The sequence below is a fragment of the Somniosus microcephalus genome, chromosome 1 (assembly GCF_052327205.1).
Source record: "Somniosus microcephalus isolate GS21.2 chromosome 1, FLI_Smic_1.0, whole genome shotgun sequence".
Taxonomy (NCBI): Eukaryota; Metazoa; Chordata; class Chondrichthyes; order Squaliformes; family Somniosidae; genus Somniosus; species Somniosus microcephalus.
In genome coordinates, this window is record NC_140987.1 from 422,963,447 (window position 1) to 422,975,083 (window position 11,637).

General features: G+C 43.2%; 1 protein-coding gene across 3 annotated transcripts in view; it reads left to right on the forward strand.

Moving 5' to 3' along the window:
* LOC147125242 (gap junction alpha-3 protein-like) overlaps positions 1-11,375 on the forward strand; it is a 36,414-nt gene extending 25,039 nt beyond the window's left edge. For 2 of the 3 annotated variants that reach the window (XM_085999822.1, XM_085999833.1), the window contains exon 2: positions 4,727-11,375. In XM_085999822.1, coding sequence (XP_085855948.1) covers positions 4,744-5,820 — 1,077 coding nt within the window. In that variant the 5' untranslated portion in view covers positions 4,727-4,743 and the 3' untranslated portion in view covers positions 5,821-11,375. Of the gene's footprint in view, positions 1-721; positions 3,976-4,726 lie in introns of those variants that run through there. The other variant, XM_085999843.1, reaches the window with a different exon arrangement.
* The last annotated feature ends 262 nt before the right edge of the window (positions 11,376-11,637 follow it).

The following is an 11,637-nucleotide window of genomic DNA, read 5'->3' on the forward strand; positions in this document are numbered from 1 at the left end:
CCTTTTGTACATTAAATTTCAAAATTCTGCAGTTTTACGTATTTATTTTTGAAGTGTTGCAGTGAAGGGTACTTTTCCAACAAAAAATAATTTGAAAAGCTGCTTAGGTATTTGGTGGAAGCTGTGTTACCCCATTACGTCTTTCCAAATTCACCTGGATTTATACACACACTAACAGGGGCTTAGATGTGTGCAATTCTAAACATATTCACGTCTTACATTTTCCTCTCTACCATGTAATAATATAGAAGAAAAGTATGTAAATCACATTGTTAACTAGAATACAGGGCACCAATTCACCTCATGTCCATTTTGCGGAATGAGTGTGGGTGTTACAGAAAATGCCCAGAAACAAGTGCTGTCCAAAATGGACCAGGAAATTGTTCTTTTTACATATTTTACCATGTTTTTTAACAATTTTGTTGTTCAGTTGATTTTTTTAAATTATTTATTCATTATTTATAAAGTTTTCAAATTGTTTATTCTGTACATTGAATAAATCCAATCATTTCAGTTCTAAGTGGAGTCACAGAAAGAAGGTATGCTAATTACAGTATGATTTTCATAGACATGGCTTTCATCCTATCTTCGAGCCATTAGACCTACCTGGAGATATCTGCCTTGCCCTAGGGCAGGGCTGTCCAAACTACAACCTATGTACTATTTATGACCTTTTGAGCAGTGGTAATCTGCCCCACAAAGCCAGTGACTCAGTTTTATTTGCGCTTATAACTTTTACTCACTGGTTGCCCTACTTGAATTTCATGAACCTGAACAATTGAGCAAGTATCTACCAAACTCGCTTTCACAGCCACATCTCTTTCCTCAGCAATTGTCTCCAGCTCTGCCTTATTCCATGTAGATTCCAACTGAAATTCCACGCTCATGTTTCGGATCCGCCCATGATTACAGATATCTCCCAAGATATTCAGCGTTCCTCGAACCACTGCTCTCGCCGCATCCCAAGATCCATACTTAACGCCATGCACCACCACATGCGCACTCTCGACCTCTCTCTGCAGCAGCATCAACTCACTCGATCTCAAAGCTGTCCTGGTCCGCAGTTCCATTTCATCCTTCGCCTCATCCGGTGCTTGAACAAAATACTTTTTTTTTCTTCCGTTCAGGTGTCAAGGATCACAAGCCTCAACAACTCTTGGATATTAACACCCCTCCGGAACCTTCTCCCCCTTCACTTTCCTCAGACCCTATCCCTTCTTTCAATCTTTCCCCTTGCCATGTTTTCACTATCCCCTCTGACCTTCCCCTCTCTGACCCCGAACGATCAGTCCTCAGCAAAGGCCTCAGCTTCACCCCCTTACGCCCCCACCTCAATGAATTTCGAGCTTGGCGCAATGCTGAGCTCTTCTTCCGTCGCCTTCAGCTCCATGCCCACTTCTTTGGCCAGGAGTCTTCCCCCCGCACAGCGCACCCGTTTTCCCATCTTCAGAATTCTTGTTCTACCTGAACTCTTCCCTCTGGCCTCTCACCCTCTAGATCTTTTCATTGTGAACTGTCGACATGACATCAGTCATCTCAATTTCTCTGCTCCCCTCGCTCACTCTATCCTACCGCCTTCTGAACTTGCAGCACTCGGTTCTCTCAGCTCCAACCCTAACCTTGTCATTAAATCTGCAGACAATGGTGATGCTGTTCTTGTTTGGTAAACCAGCCTCTACCTTGCGGAGGCTGAACGCCAATTTTTTGACAACTCCTCCTACCTCCCCCTGGAGCATGGCCCCACCACCGAACATCAAGCAATCGCTTCCAAGACTGTCACTGACCTCATCTCCCTCTGGAGATCTTCCCTGCATGATCTCCAACCTCATAGTCCCCCAACCCTGCACAGCCCACTTCTACCTACTTCCTAAGATCCACAAACAGGACTGCCCTGGTGGACCCATCATTTCAGCCTGTGCTTGCCCCACGGAACTGATTTCTTCCTATCTCGACTCTATTTTTTCTCCCCTTGTCCAGTCTCTTCCTACCTACATCCGTGACTCTTCCGACGCCCTCTGCCACTTTAATAGTTTCCAGTTTCCTGGCCCTAACCGTCTCCTTTTCACCATGGATGTCTAATCTCCTTACAGCGCCATCCCCCACCAGGACGGCCTGTGGGCGCTCTACTTCTTCCTTGAACGTTGGCCCAACCAGTCCCCATCCACCACCACCCTCCTCTGCCTGGCTGAACTTGTTCTCAAATTGAACAACTTCTCCTTTGACTTCACTCACTTCCTCCAAGTAAAAGATGTTGCTATGGGAAACCGTATGGGTCCTAGCTATGCCTTTTTGTGGGATATGTGGAACATTCTTTGTTCCATTCCTACTCAGGTCCCTTCCCTCACCTCTTTTTCCGATACATTGAAGTTGCTTCTTGCTCTCGCCCCGAACAGGAAAATTTCATCAACTTTGCTTCCAATTTCTACCCTTCCCTCGCCTTCACATGGTCCATCTCCGACTCTTCCCTTCCTCAACTTCTCTGTCTCCATTTCTGGGGATAGACTATCGACCAATATCCATTATAAGCCCACTGACTCCTACAGCTATCTTGACTACGCTTCCTCCCACCCCACTTCTTGTAAAGGACTCTATTCCATTCTCCCAGTTTCTCCATCGCATCTGTTCCAATGATGCCACCTTCCACACCAGTGCTTCCGATATGTCTTCCTTTTTCCTCAACCGAGGATTCCCCTTCATCGTGGTTGACAGGGCCCTCGACCGTGTCTGTTCCATTTCCCGCACTTCTGCTCTTACCCCTTCCCCTTCCTCCCAGAACCACAATAGGGTTCCCCTTGTCCTCACCTTCCACCCCACCAGCCTCCACATTCAACGGATCATCCTCTGCCATTTCCACCACCTACAGCATGATCCCACCACTAAACACATCTTCCCATCTCTCCTCTTTCAGCATTCTGAAGGGACTGTTCCCTCCGCAACACCCTGGTCCACTCCTCTATCACCCCAACACTCAATCCCCTTCCCACGGTACCTTCCCGTGCAAGCAAAAGAGATGCAACACCTGCCCTTTTACCTCCTCCCTTCCCACCGTCCAGGGCCCCAAACACTCCTTCCAGGTGAAACAGCGATTTACTTGTACTTCTTGCAATTTAGTATACTGTATTCGCTGCTCACAATGCGGTCTCCTCCATAATGCAGATTGGGTGATCGCTTTGCGGAACACCTCTGTTCAGTCCACAAGAGTGACCCTGAGCTTCCGGTCGCCTGTCATTTTAATTCTCCGCTCCACTCCCCCTTTGACCTCTCTGTCCTTGGCCTCCTACACTGTTCCAATGAAGCTCAAGGAACAGCACCTCACATTTCTATTAGGCACTTTACAGCCTTCTGGACTCAACATTGGGTTCAACAATTTCAGACCATAACCTCTTCGCCCATTTTATCGGACGGCAGCTGCTGATGATTCTGATATTCCCATTTACACCTCTAGACCCATCTTTGTTTCTTTACTTGTCCCATTACCTCCCCCTTTTGCCATGCACCATTGTCCCTTTTGTCATTTAATCTCTCCTGCCTTCCACCCTATCATAGACCTTCCTTTTTGTTCTTTCCTTCCCTCCCCCTTTCCCTACTTCTGTACTTGCTTAAATCCTGTTACATCTCTAACTTTTTCCAGTTCTGACGAAGGGTCATCGACCTGAAATATTAACTCTGTTTCTCTCTCCACAGACGCTGCCTGACCTGCTGAGTGTCTCCAGCATCTTCTGTTTTTAGTTGAAACTGTACTCCACACTGTTCCTCATTAGTGGATAAATCCTAAATCAGAACACCAAGATTTGTTAGCATCAGCATTTTGAGCTATATGCGAATGCAAGAGACATAGATTTAAACTTTATATATAGCCTGCGAGGCTGCATCGTATGGACATAAGTTGCCCGAGAAGACAAAACACTCGGACACTTCTGCCCTTGGGACATCAGCCCTTGGGACTAATTCATCGGATGTCCTTAAAGAAAAACCGTGAGTTGACAAAGATATAAGAATAATTGTGCAGCTGCCCATGAATTTAGCCAGGCTCATTCCACCCCACCTCAGTGATCTCCTCCAACTGGACATCACTGCATGCATCCTCTGCCTCTTAATCCTCATTCGGACACTGTTTCCTCATCACCATCGTTCTTTCAGTCATTATGCCATTTTTCTTTCGAACTCTCTTCCTAAACACCTCCACTTTTCCCACCTCTCTCTGTGCTTTTAAAAACATCCTAAAAAATTCTCTTCAACCTTGCCTTAACCATTCTGCCCCCCTCTCCCTTCTGTTGGTGTCCTTTTATGCCCACTACCTTCTTGTTCAGCTTTTCTGGGAAGAAGGTAGAATGCTATCAGAATGTGCTGCAGTATTTTTGTTTTTTTAAAAGTTGGAGGCTGAATTTTATTTTTGTTCATTGTATGGTTCCCAATAAGTTATTAAAAGTAAAGCTGTGTTTAGAATTAAAAACAGAAAATGCTGGAAATACGCAGCAGGTCAGGCAGCATCTGTGGAGAGAGAAACAGAGTTAACGTTTCAGGTCGATGATCTTTCATCACAACCATTTGGAATTGTAAGTTTGTATCTTTTGTGTTGTTCAGGGGGTTTCATTTTTTGTGTGAGCTGGAGAAGATGGGGGGAGGGGTGGCCAATACTATATAAAACAATGTAATCTAACAAAACTGAGATGGAATACCAAATATACTGAAAAAATGTTTCTCTTCTCCCCCACCTCCCTGTTAGGTTGAAAGCAGGAAAGAATGGGAGACTGGAGTTTGTTGGGGAACCTGCTGGAAAGTGCCCAGGAGCACTCCACCGTGGTAGGGAAGGTGTGGCTAACGTGTCTGTTTATTTTCCGTATCCTGGTGCTGGGGACGGCCACCGAGAAAGTCTGGGGAGATGAGCAGTCCTTCTTCACCTGCGACACTAAGCAGCCTGGCTGTCAGAATGTCTGCTACGACAGGATCTTCCCCATCTCCCACATCCGCTTCTGGGTGCTGCAGATCGTCTTCGTGTCCACCCCCACGCTGGTCTACCTGGGCCACATCTTTCACTTGGTGCGGATGGAGGAAAAACAGAAGCAGAAGGAGAAAGAGAAGCTGAGCGGGTATCCACCCGGGGACAAGGAGGTGCTGGTGCAGAATGCCAAGAACATCAAAAGCCAGACCCTGGACGAAACCGGTAAAGTTAGAATGAAAGGTGTCCTTCTACGCACTTATTTGTTTAATATCATTTTTAAAACCCTCTTTGAAGTTGGTTTCATATTGGCCCAGTACTATCTCTACGGCTTTGAGCTGAAGCCTCTTTACAAGTGTAACTACTTGCCTTGCCCTAACACCGTCGACTGTTACATATCCCGCCCAACTGAGAAGACTATTTTCATTATATTCATGCTGGTTATGGCTTGCCTGTCACTACTTTTGAACCTAATTGAAGTATGCCATCTGGGACTCAAGAAATGTAGAGAGAGGACCAAGGACAACCAAGCCTCAAAGGCCACCTGTAAGCAGAATGGCGCACTGCCGAGCGAGAGGTTGGGGCCCTGCACCCCTAGTTACCAGTACTTCACCAACAACAATGGGCCACAGCTCTACAAAATGGAGTCGGGCTTCAACGTCTCCCCACTGGCAGAAACGGACTCTGTGTATCATCCTTACAATGGCAATGTGACAACTAAGCAAAACAGAGACAACTTTGCCATGATGGATGGCAAGCAGGGGAGACTGGAAGAGATAAGTGCACTACCCAACAGCCACATTTCCATGACCGACGAGAGGAGGAATAGTGAAACGAGCAAACAGAGCAACCGGACCAGATCAGATGATTTGGCAATCTAAGTCCCTGGCTGCTGAGGTGATGAGCTGCATACTAAAGAAATCATTCCACTTGAACTTTTATAAATCCCTAAAGAATTGAACCTAACCAGCAGTGAGAAAACTGTCAAAATGACAGATTGAACAACATGAAAAAGTTGATAAAAAGTTGTGTTTATGTCAACAGCCGAAGAGGGTTTCAGTTATATTTGATTTGTATTGTTAATGTTATTTGCCTCCTACGTCAAAAAACTCAATAGAGTCTATGACATAAGGAGCAAAATTCCTTTTTTAACAAAATTGCATTTTCAGAAATCCCATGTTTCAAAGCCACATGTTCCCATGATTTTACAAGTGAGAAAATCAGGTATTCTCCCGTTTTACACCAACAAGAATTTTGAAGAAAAAAAAATATATCTCAATATTAGAGTTTAAAAGACTAAGCTTTAGAAAATATTTTAAATCCCTTATGAATCCTGGAAGGTTTATAGGGTTATTGTCTTCATGAAAGTGTGTTTGGGAAACCAAACTTATTTTCTGTTTGGACAGCCAAAACTGGCACGTCACTTTTGTTATAATGAAATCACATTAATGTACTGCCACATTTTGACCTGATTTTCATGATCATATCATGCGTTGATAGACAAGCAAAATTATTTGCTAATTTTTTTTCTAATGAAGATTGTTCCTCTTTGATGCATAAACCATGAAAATGTTCAAGAACAGAAAAGGCCATTTGACCCAATAAACCAACCCTTTCTGATAATTTAACCCTACCTGCCCAACTTCTCACATCCTTGGATTGCTTCTCTCTTCAAAATCTAATCTTATTGGGCTGGATTTTGCTTGTGGCGAATAAACGGCGCCAGCCATTCATTACACTTACTTGTCCCTACAGGCCTACAGGCAATCTGGGACCTGTGAGAACAGGGCAAGCAATGGTGTACCTCTTTAACCAATCAGATTGAAGAATTGTTTATGAGCCGCACAGGGACTGAACCAGGAAGTGTCAGTTAGAATAGTTAATACATGTACAGAAAATGAAATAAAGCGAAGGAAAGAAAGATGGGATTAAGAGAGAGGGATAAAAGAGACAGAAAGAATAAGTTTTTTTTAAATATTTAAATTGTTTTATTTTTTTTTAAATCTCCAACAATAATTAAAATCTGAAGGAATGAGACTTCACACTTGTAAAAGTTAATTTTCAGTGCCAGAGAGGTTGTTTGGCAGAAATTAAGACTTATCACACTGTTAAAAATGTACTTACACTGGAATGGACAAACCCTAACTTTTTCTGGTGAGTTTAGTGTTTACCACTTAAATACTGCAACTTCACGCCCTTCCATGCCTTTCAATTCCGAGTCTCTCGGCGAGATACTGTTATAGCGAAGCTTCTGGGGGAGCAGGGCAACTTGGACAGCAACTTCCTGATTTCTGCGTTTAACTGTGCATTTGCGGTCGCAAGAAGTTGCTCTCCAATTGACACTTTAATAACAGTGAATGCTGATAGCCTCACCATTATTTTTACCGCAAAATCCGGGCCAGTGTCCCATTTACACTGCCTGCGTGACAAGGTTTTCCCCAGTAATTTATTCCACATGTCTGTTGTGTAAAGAGCTTCTGCCTGACTTTTCTTATTGTTAATTTATTTTAACTTGTGTCCCCGCTACTTGACCGTTTATGGATTCTAAGTGAGATTATATAACATTAAAAGGATATGGCCGTCTGGAAGAGTGGTATACAGCATAACTCATCAAGTTAAAAAACTGGCATGCAAAGTTGGTCTGGGTCTTTCTGCATCCCAATACCCACCAGGGTTGATTTTGCAATGCACTTGTCCATATTCCACTTTTCTGCAACTTTACTCTGTCATGATGTCAATTACAGGTATGATTGGTATGAAATAATGTCATCACTTCCCCCATCATTTTGTTAAGTTCATTTCTTCCCACCAAAAATGTTATGCGAACGCTTTTTGCTCCAGAAGGTATTATTCGTGCCACTGTGTGGGCTAACACAAGCACTTTATTCTTATTTATTCCAGGAATTTTGGTAGGCCCAAGATTCCTGAAGAGAATTTTTCCTCCAAATTCCTTCTGCAGTTTATCAGCACTTGGAATAGAATCCTGTAGAACGGAGGAACTGCATAAACATCTTTTAGAGAGTAGTGCTCAAGGAGTACAAAGTTTTAAAAGCTTGTATTTCAGAATTACTTCCCGTCAGTAAACCAACTGTGAAAGGCGTTAGTCAGGGTGAAAGGAACCGAATAAAGAACAGTAAGACACATTTAAAACTTGCCACTGATTTACACTTGAGCAATGAATTCATTGCAGAACAGTATTAGTTTGCTACATTTAGAAGGCATGGCACAATTGTAGAACTTTCTGGAGCTTTAGGAAAATGCAAACAGCTTATCTTGAGACATTTGTATGGTGTGCATAGCATGGTTGGAATTGGACAACAACCTGTGGAAGTCCCAACCTGTCAACTTGGGAACTGAAGGTTCTTTTTAAATCGGTAGCATAGTGGTTACATTACTGGACTATAATCCAGAGGCCTGGACTAATTATCCGGAGACACGAATTCAAATCCCATCACAGCAGCTGGGGAATTTAAATTCAGTGAATTAATTCTGGAATTAAAGAAAAAGCTAGTATCAGTAATGGTGACCATGAAACTACCGGATTGTTGTAAAAACCCATCTGGCTCACTAAAGTCCTTTAGGGAAGGAAATCTGCCGTCCTTACCCGGTCTGGCCTGCATGTGACTCCAGACCTACAGCAGTCTGAAATGGCCTAGTTGTACCAAACTTCGACAACACGGACTGCAGCCGTTCAAGAAGGCGGTTCACCACCACCTTCTTAAGGGCAAGTAGGTATGGGCAATAAATGATGGCATTGCCAATGACGCCCACATTCCATGAACGAATATTTAAAAAAAACATCGTTTCCAAGTTAACAGGAAGTCACCTTCAGATCAATTGCATATCCCCAGGGAGCCTTCCAGTGTGAACAGCTAAAATAAAAATGGCACATTTGAATTCCCTCACACTCACACGTACAACCATGAGGGACTTCATAGGTGAAGCCTCACAAATCACTGGACAGCAATCAGGAGTAGGAAAACTTCTTCACCCTGGACACTTGTCAATTGCAGCACTCACAAAGTGAGCACAGGATCAGTGGAGCAGCTAACACAGGATGGCTCACAGATTGAATCTTAAACTTGAACCTTCCTGATATGTATGGCTCAGGACCACTGGGCAGTATATTTACCTATATTATGCCAACAATGAACCCAGCTTCAAATTTAATAAAATATGTATCAGACACAAAAAAAAAAAAATTTTAAACTGCAATACTGATGTTAATCAAAATTATATTTGCAAAAATGGTTTCACACAGTCGTGAACAGTAATTTGAACTCTGTATACCTGCTGTATTATAACGGCCCATATTTTCCGATCGGAGGCTTCCAGTGTGCAGAGGCCCCCGATCTGGAAAAAATCTACGCCCTTGCCCGAGGGCTCCAGAGGTCCAGCCATTTCCGCTCCTGGGCCTCTGCTCTACGAAATGCTTTTACCAGGCGTAAGATTTTTAAGGGATTTCAGCGGGCGGAGGTTCTGCAGAGAGCGGAACTCTCCACCCGCAGAGGCCCTTCTCCAGGGTAGGCGTCCGTACTGTCAAGAGGATTATTGACAGATCGGAAGTGCCGGATTTCAGCGCTTGCGCTTTGCATGCCTGAAACCGGCACTTGCAAGGTCCCTACGGGTGTGTACACAGCTCGTACACACCAGTAGGGATCGGAATATACGGGCCAATATCTTTCAAAATTCAGAAGAATAATTACAGTCTCTTAGCACTAAGCTTCAATGCGAACATTGTTAAAGGTTTGTATTAGGAACATGCAGCTTTTAAGTAAAGGACTGCACTTCAGGAAGACTTTATAATATTGCATATGGTTAGCGGTGGGAAACAGTGGCCTAGAAATTCGGCACACCCCTCCCCGTTTTTCAGGCACTAAATGGCCTCTCAAGCCTCCAATATAGTGGGCAGGAAATGCATGCTCATTACAAGCTAGAGCTACACTACCCACCATACTGGTAAAGGCTAAAAAATCAGCTTGCATTGCCCATGCCTGAAACAGAGGCCGTGCGCCTGTTTGAGGCCCCCACTGCAGGATAGTTTGCCCTGAGGCAGCACGCACTGGTTGCACTCAGGAAAAACAAGTCTACATGCAGCCGAACAACCAACAGGGTAAGTTTTTCAAAATACTTACCTGATTGTGGAGCCGGGAGGAGCAGCAGCGGCCTGATCTTCAATCGCGATTCGCTTGCGAGCTGCCTAATTCAAAAAAATTAGACTTTGACTTGATAAGAATGGTCCTCTTAGTGACCCTGCACTACTCCTTTCTACTCAGACAGCATAACTTAGTCATCCAGGTAACTTTGACAAATCTACGTTCATCCAACAACAGCCACTAATTTCAGAAAACAAGTCTCAGCTGTCTATGAGTCTTCGTCAGTGCTGCCAGAATTCGAGTTTTACCCGTTTGGTTTTTCTGTAATTCAGCAGTATAGTTTAAATAACCACTTTTATTGCAATGATTTTAATAAAAATATGTTTACAGTTATCGTTGGGCACCCAAATGTTAAATTGCGTGGGTGACCAATCCGCTTTTCATGTTTTTTCTCTTTTTATTTCAATTGCTAAATTTTGGTAATATGGTTCCCATTATTAAGGATTTATAGAAACATAGACTATTACAGCACAGAGAGGTGTAATTTGGCCCAATGCATCTGTGTTGGCTCTCTAAAAGAGCTATCTGCTTAGCTTCATTCCCCCTACCCTTTTAACTTTTTCTTTTCCAAATTTGGAGGAGTAGGGAAGGCATACTTCCATGTTTCAGCCTTCGCTTTAAAGTTTTTTTTTGTTTTTTTACTGTCTCCTCTTTCAATTTCTTCAAACCACACACCAATCCTTACTAAGGCTGTTAGGTGACCTGCTCCTAAGCACCCACTAGCATTGCTCTTGCTCTGACTCCCTTTGCCCTCCCTGTAGAGAAGTTGCCTAATCTGCAACCAATGTCTTGCACCACCAGACTAGATGGCTGAGATTAAGAGTACACCCTACAGACTGTCTTCTACCACTTTAAAGCATTATACAATGGAGTATTAAGCATTGCCATAGTGCATTACTGTCCGCAGAAACATCTTTTTATAGCTATGGATATGTTTTCCAGTTCAATACATGGGGAAAAATATTTACAAAAATAGGTTCTCCCAGCAAAAGGAGGTTTGTTAGCTAATGCTGTTTGGGGCAAAAATAACACAACTGTTACCATAACTAAAGAACAATCTATAAGTCAGATGGAAACCATTACTTCACAGCACGAGGAACCTGAGGGACAATGAAATGGTTTATGAAAGACTTGTTCACATTGTCATGTGGCACATATGTCAGCATAGATTTAAAAGACAATATCCCTTTCATTTGGTGATAGTCATTTTAAGGACTTTAAGCAATTGGTTCAAATGTTAACATTGTCGTCCTATGATTAAAGTTGAGCTTTCTCTAAAATTCTCAGTTCTGTTGCATTTTAAAATTTCTCATGTAGTTTTTTTTTAAAGAGTGTATTCCCCTTCAATTAACTACACATATGCTCTATTTTTCAGGGAGGACAATCATTTTCAGGGTTTTCTGTGGGCCATTTGTCTTTGCTGCTGTTGATGTGAGCTAGCAGCTCATTCACAGGCCAATGGGAACACCAATGGGCCATTGGAGAGCAGCTCTCAGGCGTCACCGATGCTGAATACAATGATTGGAGTTGACTATCCCTTCA